This window comes from Barbus barbus, assembly GCF_936440315.1.
Source record: "Barbus barbus genome assembly, chromosome: 28".
Taxonomy (NCBI): Eukaryota; Metazoa; Chordata; class Actinopteri; order Cypriniformes; family Cyprinidae; genus Barbus; species Barbus barbus.
Genome location: NC_136756.1, coordinates 12,528,992 through 12,554,361, shown reverse-complemented (window position 1 = coordinate 12,554,361; position 25,370 = coordinate 12,528,992). Strand labels below are relative to the sequence as shown.

Here is a 25,370-nt window from a genome sequence, read left to right as displayed (position 1 = left end):
TTAAGGTGCAAATCTTTTCCACTTTTGTTTGCTTGGGTGCAGTTTGTATTATTTTAATACATGGGATTTGGTCTTGTAATAACTGGCACCTAACACACACACACACACACACACACACACACACACACACACACACACACACACACACACACACACTCAGAAGTTCCTTTAAGAGTGGCCTGTTTCAAGGAAAGCACTTACTGTCGATCAATGGCTCTCAAAAGCGAAATATTCGAAAATCTTGTTTTCTTTTTTTAAATATTTATTATTCATTTAATATTATAATTTCAGTAATAGCAGTAACACTAACAATTTGTTATTTTAAGTACGTTTAAGCAGTGTTATTTTAATATAACTGATATACGATTTTAGTTTTTGATCATATTTTAAATTTGATTTTATTTTTATATTTTTTAGTTTCGTTCTAATTTTAGTTTTACATTTAAAAAAAAAATATTACTGTGCTCCAGTCTTCTGGTTGAGAACCGCTGATGAGAACCACTGAAAAGTAATGCATTACTTCACCAGTTAGCTACTTAAAAAAGTATTCTGATTACATTACTTGTAATGCGTTACCCCCAACACTGATTAAAAGCATCAGAAACACACTGGTTTTGATCAAGAGTAGTGCATCTTTTATTCATTGGATCTACATTAAACTTTATCTGCTCCAACCAAATAAACAAAGAATACATAAGAGCTATTAGGTAATTTAGGTGTTGCTACTGAAAGTGAACTGAAAACAGACTTTTAAGTAACTTTGAATCTTTAACTTCACCTTCATCATAGTATTTGTTCCTTTATAGATGAGAAATAGTTTCCCACCATCCCCAAATAAAAGGGAATTGCTCCGTAAGAGCAAAAGCTGTCCATATTCCTGATAATACAACGGTCATATAACAAGGAGAATCCCAAGATTGCCCATTATGTACTGTACTTAATCAAATAATATGCAACCTTTACAAACCATGTGGGCAAAAGCAAAAAATAAAGCTAAACAAGCCTCTCGTACAGTATATATCTCAGTCTGTTTCAAATATATATATATCAAAATCCAAATTTTTTTTTTTTTTTTAAATGAGCATAATACAACTTGTAAACCACAATTTTAATAACCAGGACATGTCCGTTCATGCCCGAACCCTGCATTCCATTAGACTCCGCCTGACAAATAAATACATTCTTGAAAATAATACACATACTTCTATACTTCTAAAATGCCTACACTGTAAATATAACTTTTAATATACCCCATTGCTGTGCAAGAGTCAAATGTGACCAAACAAGTCATCCTGGCCCAACTGATATGTGCAATACAGGTTTGAGCAGAACTTATAAACACTGGTACACTATGTAACTTCACGCATACAGTTGCTTTAGTTTGCTTACAGTCTTCTGTGGGACCTACTGGCTTACAAGGAAGAAAATGTACAACTTTGTCAGTCTCCATGCAAGAAAATCACGAATATCTCACATATTTGGACAGGCATGCTTCAGGTCGGTTTTCATCACATTAATTTTGTTCTTTTGGTGAGTATTACGTGTAGTTTCTGGTGTGCTTCAAATCGTCATTGGTGCTAGATGCTCCTTTGGGTCCCTTGAAATCCATAGTTACTGTACTCTCCTTCAAACTATGGTATCTGGAAGGTTGAGATAGAGTCTTGTAATGTCCCTCTTTCGTAAGGCAGAAGAAAGCAGTCCAGAGCGTTGATGGTTTTTATATGGACGTCAGAGAGCCCATTGGAATCCATCAACCAGTGATACAAAACGTGGCTTTGCTACTTCATTTGTTCATCCGGATCAGAAAGTTCCACCACATGGTTGCCGGTATTTAGCAACTGGAAGAATCCCGGCCGTCCAGGCTTTTCTTTTTGAAAGTAGTCCTGCTGTGGAGTACAAACTGTGATGCCATACTGTTGGCTATGTGTTGGTCTATACAATTCTACAGAGTGCAGCAGGCATGGGAGTAGTGCTACAGGACAAGACAGAGAGTGACTGCTGTGCTAGTTTGGTATATAGACATGTGGAGAGAACTGGATTGGGACACTAAGGGCTGTTTTAGCTTTAGATCGCTCCACTCCACTCCCATCCTATCCTATATCACATTTTCAAAGAGCTGCATGGAGTTCATGATGTTTTCGTCCTGGAAAGCAGAAGAAGAATCAATAATGACCATTTGAAATGGTTGGCATCAACCTTAAAAAGACACTTTGCGGTTGCACTTTATTTTACAGTACGTGTATTTACATGTACTTACAGTGTACCTACCTGAGAAAGTACTGGTAATATAAGGTAAGTGCATGGTGTAGGGTTAGGTTTAGGGGTAAGTTCAGGGTTAGTACCTATAGCTATTACCTAGTGATTGTAATTACTAAGTACATAGTATGTACATGAGTAACAGGAATGTAAAATAAAGTCCTACCCACTTTGCTTCTAGTTATCAAATCTCATTCTCATTCGCATAGTTATCAAATCTCATTCGCGGTCATGTTCACTTCTAATATGGTATGACGTCAGTGATATTTTCACATTGAACTGAATGCATTTATGTGTTTTTTAATGTTTTACATACATTTTTCACTGAATGTGATTTAAATAACAGAATTGCAATAATTTACGTAAAAAATGGTTTTATGAACTATTTATGTAATTTTCACTTTTTAAATTATTGTAATTCATAGCTTTATGCAAACTATTTACATCTATTTTTGCATTGAACAGAGTGTGATTTCACATATTTATACAAATTACGGAAAAATAAGAAGAGATTACAAGTACAAGTAATTTGTACAAGTAATTTACTTTAATGTAATTTTATGTAGTGATCATTTACATAAGCAGTTTTATTAGTATTTATTCATTTTAGACATTGAATTGAAAGTGATAATGCTCATGAAAATGGTTTCACAAATTATTTATGTACATTTTCGCATAAAACTGAATGTAATTATTTACAGAACTGTGATTTTAAGAACAATTCACGTAAATGTTTGCATTGTAAGAGATATTTTATGTAACAATGGTTATACAAACTATTAACATATAATTTTTATTGAATTAAACGCAACAATTTACTTAAAAATTGTTATATAATGCAAGTAAAACTTTGCAATCAACTGAATGTGATCATGTTTTACAAGTAATTCACGTAAACCTTCACATTAAACACAACCTTGGTTTTATTAACTATTTACGCAATTTTCACATTGAATTGAATATGTTAAAGAATGTTTTTACGAACAATTCATACATTTTTACATTCAATTGAAAGCAATAATTTATGTATAAATGTTTTTTAAACCGTTTACACCAAAAGTTGTGTGAATACTAATTTCAACTTACTTTCTGACAGGTCTCAATAAACTCCTCAATAGTGACCACACCATCTCGATTTCTGTCCATTTTCTATAAGAAAATGTAGTAATTGTAGAAGATCTTAATGCTCTGGTAAGATTGGGTTTGTGTCTTCATATAAATGTGATTGTTACTGATACCTGGAAGAACTTGTCCACATGTTCAGATGGAGCTTCATCTCGCACACTGGGGTAGGTGTACCTGCCCATCATGTCGTAGATTGACTTCATGATTAACAGCATCTCCTACACACACAAACGTATTACTAAGTCATGATTAACAGCATCTCCTACACACACAAACTTATTACTATTTAAGTCTGCTTTACAAAAGTGTCAGTGAAGGAGCCTCTGGAGCATTACAACATAAAGGTTTAACAAGAACCTCTTTAGTGATGTATCCATCCTTGTTGATGTCGTAAAGGTTGAAAGCCCAGTTGAGCTTTTCAGTGACAGTTCCTCTCAACAACACAGACAGACCAATCACAAAGTCCTGTCATAGAGAGCAGAGAGTACACAATGAAGGCAATGGGTGATCAAAAAAAAGAAGAAGCTGTGATTAAGGATATTCTCACCTCAAAACGAATTGAGCCATTTCTATCCAGATCAAACGCATTAAACAAGAAGTGGGCATATGTAGTGGCATCTGAGGAAATAACAACAAATAGACCGGTAAGAAAAACAGACTAATTAGTCCAATTAGTCCCAAATAACAATTCATGCAAAACCAATAAACACATTTACTGATTTATAGTGAAAAACATGTATTTACCCCCTTGGGGAAAGAACTGAGAGTAGATGGTCTTGAAAGTTTCCTCATCAACCAAACCACTTGGGCACTCCTTAAATGGAAAGAGAGGCACATCTAATTAAACATTTAATTAAACCGATAATGGACTAATTCTCCCTGTGCCACATCGGCAGCCCGTGAAGGCTTTAAATAAGTGCAATGTGCTAATTTTCTGTCCTATATAGTACACATCTGCTGATACAAACAGAAAGAACAACATTTTCAACCCCAAAGCTCTTCAGATGAACTGTATCATTTAAAAAAAATAATAATAATTAAAATACTACTACTGTTTGCAGTTGGGTTGAGCTTTTTTTACTGGTGGACAATAAAAAGACTTATGTTGAGTGAATCATTTCTAGGGACCAGAATATCATAGAGACTTGGGCTCTTTTGATATCAGTAAGAAACCATCTAGCAGCCATCCAGAATACTCTGGAAACTGTGTTGGTGAGTTGAATGTAAAAACTAATGTCTTTTCGCAGTTCTGTTTGAAGTTCAATTTCAGATTTAATGCTCAGCATAAAACTGTTTTCATATCATTCATACAGTCTTGATAGTTGACCCATCACAAAAAAGAAAACAACTGACCGCAATCATTAACTCAAGCTTAATCCTTATTTGTCCCCTCTGTTCAACAGATACTCACGTTTTTGAAGCCCCTATAAAGGGACTGCAGCTCCTTCTTGGTGAATTTGGTCTGAGCCTGCAGCTGCTCCAGACCCTCGGGTTGATGTCGCACCGTGGACAGCTCGAGGTCACTGTCACTGCTGTCTATGGAGAGAAAAAGCAAAAAAAGAGAGGGGAAGAGGGGGAAAGCAGAGAGATAGTGGGGGAAGGGGTCGGGAAGGGGGTGAGTTGATGGGATGCAGGACGGGATGGGGTGAGAGAGCATTTCAAAGAGGGAGACAACGGTTGCGAGGAGAGAAAGAGGAAGAAAAAGGGGAGTAGAAGCAAAAGAGTTAGCATAAAAGTCAAAGACGTGCAGGAAGAGGGAAGAGAAAGAAATGGAGGTTTGATAGACAGGGTGACTCTTTCTTTTTCAATGTGACTGACTGTTGGTGTCAATGTGAATGACTAATTTTCGGGTTTCCTTACTGTTAGACTTCAGCAATTATAATTGGTGGAATTCAGTATTTCTTCTAAACTCTGCTAGTGTTTGGATGTGAGCTATGGCATAGTCAATCACATAATGAAGAAAGCATCCCACAAAAAGAAAAGGAGATAGACCGAATAACAAAGAAAAGAGACTAAACTAGACAGGCGCTTACACTCACCGTCTTTACAAAAACAGGTAAAAAGTGAGATAGGGAGGAACGAGAAGGACAGAAAGGGTCAGAGAGAGCAAAAAGAGAAAAAAAGAGACAAACGGTCAAGTCATAAAAGCCACAAAAAATAGAACAATCACTAAAAAAAGAAAAAGGTGGCAAATGATGGAGGAAGAGAAACTATATCAAATAATCGGTGTTGTTATTGTTAACTAAAACTATTTACTATTTCAGTTAATCATGTTAATTGAAATAAAGCTGAAATAAAATATAAATATTTGATGAAAAACTACTTTGGTAACTAACAGAGATAAACTAAATTTTAGTAGAAGTACTAAAATTATTAAAACTATATTATATATATATATATATATATATATATATATACACACACACTATATTGGCAAAAGTATTGGGTCACCTCCTTCTAATGAACATGTTTGACTACTTTAGTCATTTCTATGAGTACAAATCTTAATGTTTAAGCATATAATGATATTCTATTGAATTGTGTGCTTCTAATTTTATAGCAACAGTTTGGACAGGACCTTTTTCTATTCTAACATGACCGTGCGTCTGTGTATAAGGCACGGTTCAAAAATACATGATTGATTGAGTCAGTGTGGAAGAACTTGACTGGTCTGCAGAAAGCCAAGTCCTGATCCCAGCTGAACACCTCTGGTGTGACTTTAAATGCAGACCTTGAGCCAAAAACTCGTCACCAAACACCAATTGAAGCAAAAACTGTATATGACAATAAGACAGTATATGTAAAGTATCAATAATAAATTAAATTAAAATTAAATTTAATTGAAACATTTAACTTTTAAACTTCAATCTAACAAACATAAGTGAGTTTTATGCTTATAACAAGAAAAAAATATTGGGAAAAATCCAGCATGAATATTATATGCAACTCTGCCTCTCAAATAAATGCATTTTATTTTAAGGAAGATATTTTGACTGAAATGGATGCTTGTACAGTGTTCAGCTCTGTAAATATAAGACAAGTATAACATCTATAAACAACAGTTTTAAGTAACCCCTGAAATGATGTTTGCTAGTTTCTCTCTCTTTCTCTCACCTGTCTCAGTTATGTCTATGAGTCCAAGCAGATGCATGAGTTTGAGAAACATGATGACCAGGCAGACGATGCCCACGGTCTGTAACCCCTCTGTATCCCATCTCACACTCATCCTGACACTCTCTCTCAACACGTCTTGTTCTTCCAGCTCAGTCCACTTTTAGACTGTTAATTCCACAAGCTTCATAAATGAAACACAAGTATCCTAGAAAGCTGATAACGTAATTGAGGTAGAAAGATGGGCAGATGTCCTGTTTCGAGAAACATCTGTCACAGTTTTCGGAAAAGTCAATAAAACCAAAAACAAAAAGCATCTTATGTTGGTGTCATCTTGTCTTATCCTTGTGTCCAAAATGACTTTGGAGTCCAGATATACGCTGGTAACTCTCCTCTCTCATTATTTCTATGCCTCTATTCTTCTCACATCTATTTAAAAGTTCACTCTGACACAATTTTCAAAGGGAATTGAGAAAACTCCCACTCAGGAGACAAGGTTGTCCCAATTAGATTTAGACACAACCCCGACATGAATCTTCAACTTTGACATGATGACAAAAAAACAGACACATTGTTTCTGCTTTAAATGAGACAAAACAGAAAATCATCACATTTTGTGGTACATAAATCCTTGTCCTCAGGAATGCAGTACATCTGAAGCTTCCCTGACGAAAGTAAAACGATTTTATGCCTTTGATTGGTCTGGAATGGACATTGGTGTTGTTGGAACAGATGCACAATCACAAGGTGTCCTAAATCCTGCTTCCATTGTCTTGTGAACCAGTTTCCCACGACTAATTGTTCTCTCTGTATTTCAGCCTTTGTGATATGACCGTGATCTAGTGACTGTTCTTCATTTATCCTCCTACTGGCAGCATTGGCACAGCCAAAACCATTAGCACTGAAGAACTCAAGAGTTTTCAAAGGGGATTGATACTAACAATGCTAACAAAACTACAACTGATGTTTACAGTTTTCATAAACAGTAAAAATGTGACCCTGGACCACAAAACCAGTCTTAAGTCGCTGGGTTATATTTCTAGCAATAGCCAAAAATACATTGTGTGGGTCAAAAGTATCTATTTTTCTTTAATGCCAAAAATCATTAGGATATTATGTAAAGATCATGTTCCATGAAGATATTTAGTAAATATGCTACTGTAAAATATGCATTAGTAATATGCATTGCTAAGAACTTAATTTGGACAACTTTAAAGCCGACTTTCTCAGTATTTAGATTTTTTTGCACCCTCAGATTGCAAATTTTCCATTCACAAATTAAAATGATTTCAAAATTAAATTCAATTTAACAAAATAATGCATTTTATAACTATAATAATAATGAATTGCTATACACTACTGTTCAAAAGCTTGGAGTCTGCAGGATTTTTTTATATATACTTTTGAAAGAAGTCTCTTATGTTCACCAAGGCTGCATTTATTTGATCAAAAATACAGTAAAAATAGTAATATTGTGAAATTATTCCAATTTAAAATAGCCGTTTTCTTTTTTAATATATTTTAAAATATAATTTATTTCTGAGATGCAAAGCTGAATTTTCAGGATCATTACTCCAGTCTTCTGGGTCACATGATCTTTCAGAAATCATTCTAATATGCTGATGTGCTGCTAAAGTAACATTTTTATTATTATCACTTAAAACATTTGTGCTGCTTAATATTTTTTGTGGAATCAGTATTTTTCCTTTAATTCATTTTTCTTTATGATTCTTTAAAGTTCAAAGGGAGCATTTATTTGAAATAGAAATCAGACATAACATCATAAATGTCTTTACTGTTATTTTTGATCAATTAATTGCAAGTTTACTTAGAAGTAGCCTATTAATTTGCAAAAAAAAAAAAGAAAAAAAAAAACTTTTGAAAAATATATATTCCTTTTCTGATGAAGCAAGAGACAATGCTGCAATTTGTGATCCCTAAATGCCACTTATTTTTAGAACCAGAATGTCTAACCATGCTAACCAGCCAAAACTTCACCCCTTGGTTCCTCGAAAGGAGCTCACAGAAACATTGCCCTCTGGTGACTGATGCTTCACGTCTGCGGTGCACCACAGTAGACAATTTGCATTATACTATGAGCAGAAACATGCAAGCTGAACAAAATAATAGTTGACAGATCAAATTCCTCTCATGCAAAAGAGCCGGCACATATCGATCATTACGCACGCTTCCTTTCAAAAGTAATACTTCAGTGTCTCTGATTACGTATTAGATTCACACAAGCAGATGCCCAAAATAAACTTTTGAAACCCTCCTGAAACACAGCTCTCAAGAATAGACAGAGATGTAGTAAGTGATGCCACTGAGCTAAAAATAGTCCCTTGCTGATCCGTTGGGTGGTCCGGCTCACGGGCCAATATTGGAAGAAGATTTACGTATAGATTACAGGAGGCACTCAGACACGTTCCGGACGATCAAGTGTTTATTTGCATAACCGTCTGTTATAAAAGCTGATGTGTTATGCCTATACTGTTAGCACCTATACCCTTGCTAAAAATATGGCATAAACCAACCTTAAAACTGCTGGTCTTAGGTGGTTTAGGTGGTTTTACCTACCCTGATTTCTGGTCAAAGCATCATAAACATACACAAACCAGTCCAGCCAAATATGGTTTACACTGCAAAAAATTTCTAACTTAGTATTTTTGTCTCGTTTTGTAGTATAAATATCTAAAAATTCTTGAATCAAGATACATTTATTTTAAAAGTGAAGACTTTTTTTTCTGAAAAAAAGGTAAGTTTTTGCTTAAAACAAGCAAAACTATCTGCCAATGGGGCAAGAAAAATAGCCTTTGAATTAAGATGATTTTTCTTACCCCATTGGCAGATATGTTTTGCTTGTTTTAAGCAAAAATGAACAAAATTTTGAAAAACTTCAAAAGATATTTTGAAAAAATATCTTAAGTAATTTTACTTGTCAGGTAAAACGACTTGATTCAGTATTCTTGATTTAAGATACTAGAAAACAAGACAAAAATAATAATAATAATAATAATAATAATAATAATAATAATAATAAGTAAGAAATAGCTTTTCTCTACACTGCAAAAAAAAATGAAGACCAGCTTAGGCCACTCAAAGTGATTAAAATAATTATTGCAAAAATAAGCACGACTCTATGAAGTTTTATTTTTATCAGGATACTGATAAGACTGAATTGTTCATGATTTTAATCAAAAGTGCAGCTCAAAGCACATTTCCATAATGCCATTATTTTCATTTGTAATACTTTTAATGAAGAATATGACTGATAGTTTTAGATTGATTCTCATTAATAACAATGACCAATCACCTCTGTTCCTGAAAGTCAAACAGAAGAGACACTAATATTGAGTCCATTTATGGAAAACCGAACAAAAATACAACCATATTAATCAAGCAAGAATATGAATGTACAAAACAGCACACAGATGCCATGTATTCCACATTGTTGCAGGTCAATTGTCACGTGACTCTTAATGCCTTGATAGTAAGTAATTTGAGACAACAAAGATGTGACCCGACACAGGGCACGTCCACCAGACGACAGACGAAGTGTGGAGAACAGTGGAGAAAATAAAAATATCTCCAGTCTCAAGCTTTGTGACTCCAGAGGAAGTGCGTCAATATGAAGGTGCTGACTCTGATCTGTACTTTCAGAAATGATTGGGGGATATGATCTTGTGATGAAGCGAGGGGTGAGAGGGAAATGGACAGTGCCCTTCAGGACCCAGTACAGAGACCAGCGGACCCATTTTTAGGTAGCCGTAAAGAAAGCCTGTTCAATACAGCATACATAATGAATGAAGGGTAATGTTAGACTGGGTTTTGATTAAAAAAGAGAAAGTGTGTGTGTGTGTGTGTGTGTGAGTGAAAGAGAGAGAGAATGCACTATTTCTGACACCAATATAACATTCTCGATAAGTTACTTGTCTTTAAGTAAGAAAAAAATCTGGATGCGCTGTTTGTTCAAAACAAATCACATACTAGCACATTATAAGCCTAAACAATAAAAAATGTCCTATAACATTTATCATTAATAACAGACACACCCACACAGATATAATCAGCTATTTATGTAGTTATACAGTAAGTCCAATGCACTTTAAAAAAAAAATCAGCATCAAGATTTTGGGTCAGTTTTAACAAATGTATTTAACTGAGCACCATTTCACAGTTTTTACGTGATTTTAAATCACCTTTTTTTTAAGTGTAACATTTAGTTCAGATTTTGTATTTAATCTCCTAATAAGGTGATAAAAGCATGCATAATAATGAAAAAATGCTGTAGCTAATACTTTTAAATGGAATATAGCATGTAAACTTAATTTCATGCCAGATGGAACATAGCATGTTAAATTTATTTCAATTATGTAAACTGCTCATTTAAACAAGGACATGCAATAGCCTTCAATTGTTTTATAAAAAAAAAACAATAAGCTAATTAGAATTTACAATTGTCAAATAATATATAAACTAATTATAATTACTCCTCCTCCTAAAATAAACTTTTTAGAATTCAAAAAAAAAAAATTATTTACTCTATTTATGATTTATTTTTTAAAGATCATCCCCAAAAGGAGGTTGCCAGATTTGACATTTCTAAGGACAGTTTTGTCCCATACTATCCCGGTGCTGCAGTCCCACGGTAACACCTGGTGTGAGATGTAGATGTATGTGTTGCATTTACGTCAGTACAGTACAGCAAACATTGCGATAAAACGCTTCATACTTTCTCCCACCAATGACCTTCAAAACTCACAAGCATTTAAAACTCAACAGGAACAGTCTATTACTGCATTCAAAAGTATTGTAAAAGCGCAATCAGTTTCCTTCACGTGAACACAAACATCACAACATTACTAGAGAAGAATCATCAGATTTGTTATCTCTATCTTCAGGATGTACCTGACGCAACCCCTGCCCCACAGGCCCCATTGGTCAAGCATATCGCCATGACAACAAAGGGGAGGACCTCAGTTCTAGAATGCTCCTTACCTTCCAGCGACATGGGCTCCAGAATGCCGAACTGTTTGAGAACAGCCACGAACAGAATGATGACCACTCCGATGGCGAACAGCTCCATTCCCTGAATACCCATGACTGCAGTGATTTACGGCTCTTGGCACAAGAACTTCTAGAACTACTGGAAGTATTAATCTGCTAGTGTGTGTACTAACACAGGACAAAGCCAACTGGCCGATATAGCATGGCGCCAGACGCAGGGTGTCTCAAAAAGAAAGATTCATTTCATTAGCTCCTTTAGAAGAATATTTAAAAGGAAAATCAGGGGATATTTTTGGCAGAACGTCAAGCTAGCAGTGTGCATGGGAAAAAGAGTCCGGTCTAGTTACACTTATTTTGGAGATGAGAAGAGAAGTCAGTGTTTCCATGTTAGGTCATTCTTCTTGAAAGCCCCATCGCATAAATAAAGAGCTGGATTGCAGTTCTTGTACACAGTCCAGATGTGTAAAAGCCATCCTGGGCCGCAAATGTTATTTGCAAGTGTCAACAACAGACATGAATATTTTAAACTCTGCTGTGAAGAAGTGCTGTGGCGGCGCTGCGATATTCAAGATTGTTGATCCAAAAGGTGCACGTTTCGGTGAGACAGGAGGCACAAGAGAAGGGAAATTAATTCAGTGGAGCACAATGTGGAATCGCGACTTGGAAGCAACCGACACACTGCGAAGATTTTGCAGTTAAAATGATCATATTTCATTTCAAACCCTAAGTGGCTTGTAAATCTGAGTTTTGTTAATGTTGACAGAAATTTGAGACTAATGGGCACCGTAGTGCCTCAAACTGGAATCATTAGTCCACGTAGAAGTAATACTCAGTTACCCAGTTATATGCAGGATCAACATCTGGCACTGCCTCGGTCACTGCGAAAACCACTGAGGTGGCATCTCGAATCCTGCTCCAAAGCGGTCGGAGGCCTCCAGGTTGGTGCAAATCTGCGGAGAAGCTACAAGGTACTTCCTGTGGCAGTGGCAAAAATACGTCAATCCTTTGTAGATCGGGTGGATCCGTCTGGAAGTGGGTGCAGATCCCTTTGAAGTTCTCAATTGTTGGCTCCCGTCAAACCTTTAAAACAGCTTATTAAGTTCGGCGATACGTCTTGGGAGTGGTCCTGAAGAATGCGGTTTTGCGTCTCCTCCTTCTCTGGGGTTCTGCCGTCAGTCAAGCGCGTCTGTTTCGTCAGAGTCAGCATCAAGTGCTTTTGTCTCTTCTTTCAACTTGTACTGTCCAGTTCACGATCTTCCTCCCTCCCTCCCACCCTCTCTCCCTTGCTTCTCTTGCCCTCTCTTGTCCCGTAATAATCTGCAGTGGGCAATTTATCTTCACCTCTCTGTCCATCCCACCCCTCCTTCCATGTCTCTTCCTCTCTGCTCATCTATGACCACTCCATCCCTTCTTTTATCCATCGCTCACTTTCCAAGCCTCACTACCCCTGACTGAAAAAGTCAGACTCTTGTGAGAACTGGTCCTTTTTCCCTGACCACAATCCCTCTCTATCTTTTCCTTCCTTCCTTTCTGCCTGGGGACTTGGGGAAAAGTCACATTTCCAAACAGGGCAGAAGGCAGGAGAGAGGGAGAGATACTAAGGGGATCAGATTCCAGGGACGCCCTCCCCTACCGATTTCCCAGCCTCCATCCACCCACATATCTGTTCCATCTGAAGCACTTTATTTCTCTTCTTCCTCGCGAGTGAAGTAAGGCAAGGCCTCTGCGTGGACTGGGACAACCAGAGGAGATAACATTAGCTTACAGGTTTTCCTGTTTACAGTTTAGCGAGAGTGGAAAGGAGAGAGCTATAATAGCTCAGTTAGATAAAGGAATCAATAAAATCTTAATGGTAGCTTTAAGCCAACCAAACACAAGGTGAGATCAAACGCTGTTTCTACTGCCAGCATCCACTCATCTTCGCTCACACCTCCCCTCCTCCTCTTTTTTCTAGTTAAACGAGCCATAAAAAGATGATAAATGTCAGAGATGAAAACAGGAACAGAAAAAATGAAATGTGATGCTACAATGTAGATATTTGAAATGTAAATTTTTGAAACGTCATACTCAAATTATAAAGAATAATACACTTCAAGATGAAAGACACCCTCCAGAAGATACAAAAGTCATAAAAATCCTAAAAGAATGTAAATTGATTTCCAATGCTCTTTAATGTCCTAATTTTAACTAACTAAATTAATTAAAGAATTTGGCAAAAGGAATTTCACTAGAAGAGAAATCCAGGTTGATTCTTCTTTGATCCATTGTTATTTTTGTATAAGTTCCAAATTGTGATAGAAAGTTATAACAATAACCTGAATGAATGAAACAGTGCATTCTCATTTGATCCATTTTTGGTCTTTGATTTTTTATGATTAGATTATGACAGAAATCACACAAAAATTCTAATTTCTATCACAATTTGGAAACAATGATCACAATACAATAAAAAGCAGTACAAGAAAAGATAAATAGATTATAAAATACAGATAAATAGATTAGAAAATACAGATAAATAGATTAGAATTTCATTTTATCCAGTAGAACAACATTTCTATCATAATTAGGAAACAATAAACTGAAGACAAATGGTCCAGTAGAAACCTATTGATTTTTATTTGACCCATTTTGATCTTTGGATTGGTTGCAAATAAAGACAGAAATTGCATTCTGATTTTCTGACAAGAGGTCAAGCACATAAAAATCAAAAACATAAATTTATGTACATATTTGTCCACTATTATAATGGCTGCAATGACTCAATTTCACGATTATAATGCATGCTCTGACTAAGCTGCTGTATTTATGGCTAGTGTCAGTGCTTGTTGTGCATAGGAATTAATGTTGAGCTTTTAGGAGGACGGGGCAGGTTCCAGTAATGCCATTAGAAGATGAACGTTTCTTAATAGAAGCTCAAACATGAAGCTTTTGCTGACAAGACACTATGGCCTAACATAACTCACTGAACCTGAACGTGGACATGGTACAAAAAACAATGGTACAATCTGAAAGCTTGGCATAGATGCTTGGAAAAGAGCATAGATTTTCTTTTAAAATGTCATTTTAACGAATCCTTTTCTCTTCATTTCACGTGTTAAAACCAGATGTTCTTCCGAATATTGATCCAATGCACTCCGATTACAAACAGCAAAATTTGTATGTGTCCATCAGTGCTGCAGTATTCATTCACAGCAAACAAAACAGCAGTATACTATGGAGGAATAGTCTGGCTAAGTGATCCCTCAATGTATACAAACACGGCACTTCCCCTCTACATGTTCAGTAACTCTGCACGAACAGAAATGAAACCTGATATAAGGCAGCCGGTCCTCTATCTAATACATAAGCACTCTTGAGGCCAAACACGGCCCTGCTCTTTGAGTCCTCAGACCCGACAGAAGTGCTCTCTCTGTCTCTCCCTCTCTTTTAATGAGGTGTGATGGATCGACTTTTTAATGATGAAAACACCCTGGAACGTACTGAAAACATAACTTTTACAACAACAACAAACAAATTTCGGGAATCTGGAATGGGGTTCCGTTGATTGGAGGAAATGACTAATTACTTCTGATTAGCCAAAGATTCATCCATTTTCCAGTGACGTTTATACATAACAGAGTTAGCTTACACATCAAATAACCAAATCAATAATAGGCCCAAACAGCATCTGAAGACTTTTTTCTTTGTACTGTACATTTTCTGTGCTGGGAATATTTGTATAAATACTAAATGTAAGCAAGTAAGTAAATGTACTAATCCATAAGTTAATAATCAGGAAAGGCTATACAGTAAAGATGTGTCTTAAGTCTAGATTTAAAAACAGAAATAGAAGGAGCACACAATGTCAGCTGGCAATTGATTCCATAACCATGGAGCAGCAACTGCAAAGGCTCTGCACCTTTAAATTTAAGTCGTGACGGTGGGACATATAAAAGAGCTTTATTATCAGATCTGAGGGACTTAGGAGCTGAATTCAAAGTAATAAGATCAGAGATGTAAAACAGGGCTTGTCCATTAAGTGCTTTATAAACAATCAGTAAAAACAATCATTTTGAATTGAATTCTAAAAGAGACAGAAAGCCAAAGAAGAGTAGCTCAAATTGGTGTGATATGATCATAAAGAATTACAGTAGTTCATCAGTGATGTGATAAATGCATGAATTACTTTTTCCATGTCTTGAAAGGAAAGTGTCGATTTAAGTCTAGAAATGATTCTCAATTGACAGTAGCTGTTTTTAACAACTGAGCTAATTTGCTTTTCAATTCAGATTCAAAGATAACGCCTATTTGTTTGCATATGAGTTAACATATGGAGTAAGATTATCTAAATAACAGGCGTTAGAGTTTCTGGTTTTGGAGGGGCCAAAAATAATCAGCTCAGTTTTTTTCATTGTTTAGCTGGAGGAAAATATTTACCATCCAGCATTTAAAGTCCTTAAGACAATCCATGAGAGGCTGCAGAGAATGTCTAGATTTTAATGGAACGTACAGCTGAAAATCATCAGCATAGAAATGAAAAGAAATTTTATATTTCCCAATTATATTACCAAGTGGAAGCATGTACAGATTAAAAAGTAATGGCCCCAGAATGGACCCTTGAGGTACCCCGCAAGGGAAAGTAGCCAATGATGATTTACAAATCTCTTCACTTCAATCTCATTAGTAGCAGACATCAATGAAAACCTGAGTTATAGTTAAATTATTAGTTAGAACTACATTTCATTTAAATATTTTTTCACTTGATTTTTAAGTTATTTTGGTGTTAGTCTTCTTTCCTTTTAGGCCCCAAAGAAAAAGATGAACAGCAGCATAGATAACTGAACACTTTGTTTTCCTGATTTACTGTCGACAAAAGCCAACTGTAGTTCAGATGACTGTAAATGTCCTACAGGGCCCTCTGTTGGACAAGACATATTACTGCGCAAACCTTTTGGGAAGGATCAATGTTTGTCATGTTTTTTGTTTGTAATAAAATACATTGACTGGTAGTACTGGTGCAGTAATTTTACACAGTCATATTTTTATCTTACTGAGACTGGCTGGCATCCAAAATAGTCATAGTCCTAGGACAAAACTATCTCGTTTTGTATCTATCTCTGTAGGTCTGATTCTTGTCTGAATTCAGTGAGATGGAGTGCTCGTCATGAGGGGGGCGGGGTCTCTTTTTGGCCAAAAGTGAAAATAAATTCTGAAGCTCATAATAGTAAGGAGCTTTTTGTCAGCATTACTCAGATTTCCCACTGCAAGAAGTGAGTAGCCACTATTCTTGCTCAATAATTGATTGATTGATTTTATTTATTTATTGAAATATCTGCCAATGAAGCTGTAGTCCTAAAGTATTAAATGCTACATGCACGCTTGTCTTTATCATTGGTTTGAATATGCTGATAGACTTGTATTGCAGACTTCTGTTATAATTGTATATATTGCAAAATATCTAGAGCATGTAACCCAAAGGACATCTCTTTAATGAACATTCCAAAATGCTAATTCTGTCATTTACTCACCCTCATTTTGTTCCAAATTATTGCACAGTTTTTATTGCACAGAAAGTGCAATAAAAGAAAAAAGTCATAAATGTTTGGAACAACATGAAGATTAATAAATGATGAAAACAAAAATGGGTGAATTATTCCTTTTTAGTGTTAACTATCAGTTTGTTGTTCTCAAAACATGCTTGCTTGATTATTGAAAAGTTCTGCATTTAATTTTTGTTTATCCTCATTTTTTATTTGCATATCTGCTGCCTTTCCACAAGTGGTTTGGGCCACAGATGCACCAGCATTTTACCTCTCATGGAACCAAACTTCATCTGCACCCATTTCATTTGTAACACGTATGTTCATATTTAAACATTCTCAGCTCAAAATACTTCATAGTCATTCTGCAATATTTTCAGAGCTACAGGTTTAGAAATAACACTTGTGTAGAGTGAAGATGTTGATGCACTGAGAAAACATACAGTGGAGTACAAAAGTCTGAGAACACTTTAACACACTTTAATGTTATCGGCAAACGGTCTAAACTTAAAAAGTAGAATTTCAAAATTTCTTAAACTTTATTTGTACTTTATTGACAAATCAGAGCTGCATGAACTCCACAAATTTGTGAAACCTGATGATTTGATATAATCCAAAGAGAATTTTGAGTTTCAATGCAAATATAAAAAAAAAATCTAGAAATAGTGCAGAATCAGAATTACTTCTTGTTCATTTTCTTTTTTGCATTTATAAATATCCCAACTGTTTGTTTAGAGGCATAAATAAATTTATTTGGACCATACTATATGTTGTGTGTCTAACAGGGGTATGAGGTTAAAACCATGAGCGGCAATGCTAATCAGTTTTATCATTTATTTTCAGAATGGATCAATTATATGCTATATAGCATCTGTGCTATTATTGTGATGGTGTTTTTGGTTCATTGTTTTCATGGATTCTTCAAGAGATGCAGGCAAAACCGTAAAACAAGTAAAATATTATTATAATAATTACAATGATTAATTTCCGTTTTAACACAGAAAATAGTAACTGCTCTTTTGAATAGGTAAAGTCACACTGGAGTTGGGCGACACTTTTAATCCAGACAGCGGACCAGAAAACATAAAGGCAAATACAGCAGAGAAATAACTTTATCTTCAAAGATACTCATATGAGCAAGATTCTGTAGAATTGATCGGTTCTTTTGTGTTTAGGATGAGCACCAGTCACCGTCAGCAGAACAAGAAAACACCAGTGTGAGGATGAGCTCTGTCTACCAAAGCCTGATCCCCTCTGATACTGAGAGACTGTCAGTATATGACACTCTTGATCAAGCGGGGACTCAGTTTACAGACATTTATGAGATGATGATATAATCACTGTAATGCACAGACTGGCAAACTTAATATAAAGTGTCTTTACCTATGTACTTCCATTTAATCATTTAATAAAATGCACTTATTGTGTACTTATATTTAAGAAATACTCTCCTGTAATTACATGCTGTAGTAACATCTATAATCACACTGCTGACCCTATAACTTAACCCACCTTTAAACCTAACAAACCACCAAACTTGTCCCTAACCTTAAACGTGTACCACCTCAATAGCAGTAAAAGTGATTTGCAATACAACATAAATACAAAAATAGTTTGTACCGAATAATTAATTATATATGACATAACTACATAGTACTTAAAGACAGCTAATATTAAGCGGGACCCACAGATTCATATGGCTTATTGCTTTTATAAAATGTAGCAACAGCACTATGGCAAAAGATATCAATGTTCAACAAACAGCCAAATGTATCATTAATAAATATCAGAATAAACTGCCATATAGGATCCAATTTATAACGTGCCTTCCCATATGTGTGTTTAAAGTCATTTTACATTTTACTGCTATTTTACTGCTATTTTTGGCTCATCCAATCAAAATAAAATGTGTAGACAGACATACAATATTAGACTACTGACCATATTCAATTAATTATGTAATGCTATATGTATTATCTAAATAATTAAATTAAATACTAAATTAAAGTATTAAATTGACAGCCTAGTTATAACCCATAAGTGTATTTTCCAAAGACCTGAGAAAACTATGCTGCTCTTTTAATTTTTTTTCCCCACATCAAAAAAGTGTATAGGTGCTATATTTAAAATAATTAAATACAATACAGTAAAATATATATTTTTTAAGTACAGCATGTTATGCTGCAGGATACTGCTTGACTTTGTTTCAGCTAAATTGCATTTCATCCCTATATTTGTTCTATGTAATATAGTCAACTTGAAATTATAAACATACATTGAATCTTTTAACGTTTTCTAATCATTTTAATGTAACAGTAACTGTGTCCAACTTATGGAAAACTGAGCATGCCAAATTAAAGTGGCAAAGCACAGATAGCTCAAAGACAGTTTTCTTCTGATGAATGTTACCTGAGCGATGATAGCGAGTCGTAGTGTGACGACAATCAGCCAGGAAGCTGGGTCTCGAGAAACGCCGACGCGCTTCTAAAGAGAGCGTAGCCATCACACTCCCCATTATAGACTGCTACAGAAACCACACCAGATTCGTTAGAAACGTCAACAACAATGAGCATGAACCAGCTTTTCTCCAAGAATGCAGATGACATCCTCTGTGTGTGTATGATTGTGTGTCACAAAGCACATTGAGCAATCTGTTTGGTGACTATGGGTCAGACATCCAGATACAGATACATGTGAGAGAGAAAGACACTTCAAAGATCCAGTGCTACGATGACCTTTCACTTAAAACACAGCACACACTCTCTCTCCTGTGGCCTATGTTTGAAAGTTTTTTTCCTCTCACACCGAGACCACCTCACAGAGGTGGAAATATTAATATGAGCATATGAATAAAACAGGTGTATTTCATGACCTCTGCGTTGAGCACAGACCAAAGCATCTAAAGAAAAAAAGCGCATAGGCTGTTTTTTTAGAGCCAATGCACAAAGTATAGTAGATGTACAATTTAGGACAGTGATACTGCTGAGGCCTGTCAATTATTGTTTCAATTTCATCAAGTTATATATTCAAGTTATATTTATTACAAATTCAATGTAGAATTTTCTAGTGTTGTATATTTTAAATATTATTAAATATATCAAATTCAGTAGCACCCATGTTTTTTGTTTTTTTAAAGAAGTCTCTTATGTTCACCAAGGCTGCCTTTATTAAATAAAAAATACAGCAAAATCACGAATACCATGAAATATAATTACAATTCAAATTAATTTTCTATTTGAATATATTTTAAAATGTTATTTATCAATTTAATTGCAAAGCTGATTTTTAGCAGCAATTACCTGAGTGCAGTGTTATTTTAGTATTATTTATGTACCATTATAGTTTTTATTAATATTTTGAATTAGCTTGTATGTGTTTTTTCATTATTATTAGAATTTTACTAATATTATTATTTATTTGGTTCATTGCTTTTAATTTCTATTTAGGTTTATTACACTCACCTAAAGGATTATTAGGAACACCATACTAATACTGTGTTTGACCCCCTTTCGCCTTCAGAACTGCCTTAATTCTACGTGGCATTGATTCAACAAGGTGCTGAAAGCATTCTTTAGAAATGTTGGCCCATATTGATAGGATAGCATCTTGCAGTTGATGGAGATTTGTGGGATGCACATCCAGGGCACGAAGCTCCCGTTCCAGCACATCCCAAAGATGCTCTATTGGGTTGAGATCTGGTGACTGTGATGTGATTCGAGCTTTGTGACCTGGTGCATTATCCTGCTGGAAGTAGCCATCAGAGGATGGGTACATGGTGGTCATAAAGGGATGGACATGGTCAGAAACAATGCTCAGGTAGGCCGTGGCATTTAAACGATGCCCAATTGGCACTAAGGGGCCTAAAGTGTGCCAAGAAAACATCCCCCACACAATTACACCACCACCACCAGCCTGCACAGTGGTAACAAGGCATGATGGATCCATGTTCTCATTCTGTTTACGCCAAATTCTGACTCTACCATCTGAATGTCTCAACAGAAATCGAGACTCATCAGACCAGGCAACATTTTTCCAGTCTTCAACCGTCCAATTTTGGTGAGCTTGTGCAAATTGTAGCCTCTTTTTCCTATTTGTAGTGGAGATGAGTGGTACCTGGTGGGGTCTTCTGCTGTTGTAGCCCATCCGCCTCAAGGTTGTGCGTGTTGTGGCTTCACAAATGCTTTGCTGCATACCTCGGTTGTAACGAGTGGTTATTTCAGTCAAAGTTGCTCTTCTATCAGCTTGAATCAGTCGGCCCATTCTCCTCTGACCTCTAGCATCAACAAGGCATTTTCGCCCACAGGACTGCCACATACTGGATGTTTTTCCCTTTTCACACCATTCTTTGTAAACCCTAGAAATGGTTGTGCGTGAAAATCCCAGTAACTGAGCAGATTGTGAAATACTCAGACCGGCCCGTCTGGCACCAACAACCATGCCACGCTCAAAATTGCTTAAATCACCTTTCTTTCCCATTCTGACATTCAGTTTGGAGTTCAGGAGATTGTCTTGACCAGGACCACACCCCTAAATGCATTGAAGCAACTGCCATGTGATTGGTTGATTAGATAATTGCATTAATGAGAAATTGAACAGGTGTTCCTAATAATCCTTTAGGTGAGTGTATTTTCATTTCAGCTTGTTCAGTTCAGTAGTTTTTTCCAGTTTTTATTTATTCCCAGTAAGTTTAGTGGGTCAACTTAATCTACTAAGGCAACATTTTTCATTTTTTTTGTTTAAAAATTTCATTTAATATTTATTTTATTTCAGATATTTCAAACAAAAATGAAATTTAAGTACTTTTACTTCTAGTTAACAACAATAACCCTACTTCAGTCTTTAGTGTCACATGATCCTTCAGAATTCATTCTAATATGCTGATTTGCTCTTCATGAAAATTAATTTTTCAGTTTTTAATTTCAATGGAATTGACATTTTGTTGTGGAAACTGTGATGCATTTTTTTTAGGATTGTTGATGACTAGAAAGTTCAAAAGAACAGCATGAAATAGGAATAATTTCAACATTCTAAATGTCTTTACATTACTATTCTAAAGGTCTTATTTCTTAAAGAAATCTCTTCTCTAATCTTACTGACCCCAAACTTTCAAAGCCTTGGCGTCAGTAGAGTTTAGTGTAATGAACTGCTCTGTCCACTGTGAGGCACTAGTGCATCAATGACTCCTGTGATACTTGCAGGACAGTCACATAATATTGTGTCCTGGTTGGTTGACCTGGCTGAAGGCCACTGAAACATGAGACAACAGATTGAGTCGATCTGACTATTTAAGGGACATATAAATGCTTGATTAGCAAGACTTATGACCATATACTGTTGCTTAAACTGAACTGCCCCTTCTGACGCCGCAACTCCTTTTCCTGTCACACAGAATAAAAAATAAAAAATAAAAAAGTGCTGACCTGCAACCAGTCAAGAGACTATTTCAAACAGACATTTGTAGATATATTGCAACTCTATTTGATAGTGTAATGTTTAACACCAAACAGATTCTGTCTGAGATTGTCCAAAACTATTATCTTTCCATTTTGGAGAATTACATTCTGAACTGATTTTTATGTAAACATTAAAAGCCTTCAAAATCCTTTCAAAAGCTATTTTATTTTATTATTATTATTGTTTTTTTACTTGATTTCCAATCAAATAATCCTGAGACTTTCATGCTCATGCTCAAGACCATATGCAGAGCTCAAGGACACCAATGTGGAAGATTTGCAAAATATATTTTATGAAGGTTAAGAATAAGTATAATAATTAGAACCAATAGCATTCAGTTCCATTTTCACACATTTTACCTTGTCTGAAACCATTCCACAGTGTTCTGCAGATTTTCAACCCAAACTCAGAGTAGAAATGGCTAGATTCTGTCAGGGCCTGGAAGTGATTGATTCCCTCCTGACCCCAGAGTTCACATCTCGATATGAACGTGCAAATGGAATTGAAATAGACTCGGCCTCTCTGTCTCTGTGGTGTAAATTAGCACACTCAGTGAAGAACATTTTAAGACAATCATGTTTAGCTAATAGACCAAGAGGTGCACACCGATTTGAGTTAATTGGCTGCTCCTGGGAGTTTGGAAAGCTGAGGGCGAATCTCAGAGGAGAGACACAACAGAGAAAAATCTGAGTTTGGTGGAGAATTAATAAGAGAGACAAACAAAAGGATAAAGCTCAGAGGGCTTTTTTTTAACATTTAACCATTTTACATGTATCTGGTATTACATGGGGTTTTGGAGCTTGACAGTCATGGTCTCCATCCAATATGCTGCCAAATATATCTTTTTACAGAAGAATGAAAAGGAACAGGCTGAGGGTGAATAAGTTTCAGTAGTGCCAAAGCAAAAGACATGACAAAGTGAGCATCTGTCCTCTGACCAGCAGTGACACAGAACAACGTTTTGGTTCAAGGTGAAAGTTAAAGAGCTCCTGTTACACACACACAAACATAGTCACAATGACAGTGTAATACTGCAACAGCATAACTGTCATTCAGTTTTACACTGAATCAGTGTCCTGTAGAAGAACGGATCAGCACAATTGCAACATCAGCAGATAAAACATCACAGAAGGCAATTATCGACCTGCCTGTCCATAAATAATGTGTTCATTTCATCTCACGCAGCTACACGCAAAAAAAACCTAAACTGTACAAAAACTCCAAAATAAAACAATAAAACTATGCATCTTTATGCATTTATAATTATTTTACAACTATAAAACTACAAAAAAAAAAAAAAAAAAAAAAAAAAATTGCTTAGAGGATACAAAACAAATTATGCTTCTCAAGTAAATGTATCTATTTTAAGAATGTTTAGACATCTTGGTAACACTTTATTTTAAGGTGACCTTATTACACGTTGCATGTGCTTACTATAATAATAATAATAAATTATGTATAATTACATGCAAGTAACCTTATGCCAAGCCCTGATCCTTACCCTAATCATATAGTAAGTACATGTAGTTAATTAATATTACTCAGTACTTAAATGTATAATTACACTGTAACAAGGACACCTTAAAATAAAGTGGAACCAACAATTTTATTGATTTTTTTTTCAAAAATACAGATTCAACACTGCCTCAGTTCTGAACTATTTGAAATTTGTTGTTATGTCTCCCAAACAGCAAAACTTCCCTTGTGCAGAAACTTCATACAGTTCAGTATAAGAGAATGAGGAGTACAATCATTTTAAAAGAATGGAAAGAGGCAGAGCAAAAGAGCAAAGTACCTTGGGCAAAAGAGCCGGTGAGCAAGCCGAAAAAGCAGCTCAGCATACTGGCCAACTCCATCTGGCACTCATTCTTACAGTCCTTCACAGCATCCATGTCTTCAGTAATGTCTCTTGAATGTTTCAACTGCTGACTGAACAGTCAGTATTAAACTACCGTGAAAAAGTCCATTAAACATTCATCAGCATTCATCAACTTTACTTCCAAAACACTCTGACTCTTGCTTTGTCCTCAAACTTCCTCCTCAGTTAGGAAAGAGTTTCCAGATCACAAGTCTTAGTCAGTAAAAATAATATTCATATGAATATTCAGATGAGGAGTTTTAGGCTGCTGTGATTGTCAAATTAGACTTTATCAATTTCTTTCTCAAAGAATCGACAAAACCATACCGACTTCCTCAGATCCAGCGCTGGAGGGTTTTGCTGCTCAGTGCAGAAAAGTCTCAACATGACCCAATGTAGAACACACTGCTGATTTGTTATCTGGATAACATTACACCTCCCAATCCAGACGTGGACAGTAATCCAAACCAAACAGCTAGTGAGGTCCTCAAAGTCCTGCCAGAGCTCTGCTCTATATATCTGAACATATCCTGACTGCCTAGGAATTAAAGCTACGAACAGGAAGTAGCACTGATCTGAGAGAAAGTGAGAGAGAGAGAGAGAGACAGAGGAAAAGAGAATGACAAGTAGAATGCTCAAATTTCACAGGATGCACAAACATTATGCCGTACACTCACAAAACATCAAATAATCACTTCATTAAAGGTATAGTTCACCCAAAAATGTAGAAATTTAGAATTACATCACTTGCTCACCAATGGAGTCAGCAGTGAATGGGTGCCGTCAGAATGAGAGTACAGCTGATAAAAACATCACAATAATCCACAAGTAATTCACACGAATCCAGTCCATCTTGTGAAGTGAAAAGCTGCGTGTTTGTAGGAAACAAATCCATCAATAAGGCGTTTTAATTTTAAACTGTCGCTTCTGCCCAACACACATCCATCTCCTGTTGTCCTCTCACATCAGAATCAACCAACATAGTTGTTCAGAACTGTTTTGGACTGTTTCCACTTGCAAGCGATGCTTAAGCTGTGCAT

The 25,370-nt window shown here is 35.8% G+C and overlaps 1 protein-coding gene across 4 annotated transcripts in view; it reads right to left on the bottom strand.

Annotated features, from left to right (window-relative positions):
- Positions 1-616: 616 nt before the first annotated feature.
- kcnip3a (Kv channel interacting protein 3a, calsenilin) overlaps positions 617-25,370 on the bottom strand; it is a 68,028-nt gene continuing 43,274 nt past the window's right edge. Inside the window, exons 1-8 of one of the 4 annotated variants that reach the window (XM_079383346.1) lie at positions 24,268-24,896; positions 4,793-5,423; positions 4,126-4,195; positions 3,929-3,999; positions 3,739-3,846; positions 3,495-3,599; positions 3,343-3,405; positions 617-2,143 (exon numbers count right to left, since the gene is read on the bottom strand). In XM_079383346.1, the coding sequence (XP_079239472.1) occupies positions 2,096-2,143; positions 3,343-3,405; positions 3,495-3,599; positions 3,739-3,846; positions 3,929-3,999; positions 4,126-4,195; positions 4,793-5,038 (711 nt within the window). In that variant the 5' untranslated portion in view covers positions 5,039-5,423; positions 24,268-24,896 and the 3' untranslated portion in view covers positions 617-2,095. Of the gene's footprint in view, positions 2,144-3,342; positions 3,406-3,494; positions 3,600-3,738; positions 3,847-3,928; positions 4,000-4,125; positions 4,196-4,792; positions 5,424-11,490; positions 12,723-24,267; positions 24,897-25,370 lie in introns of those variants that run through there. The other 3 variants (XM_079383347.1, XM_079383345.1, XM_079383344.1) reach the window with 3 other exon arrangements.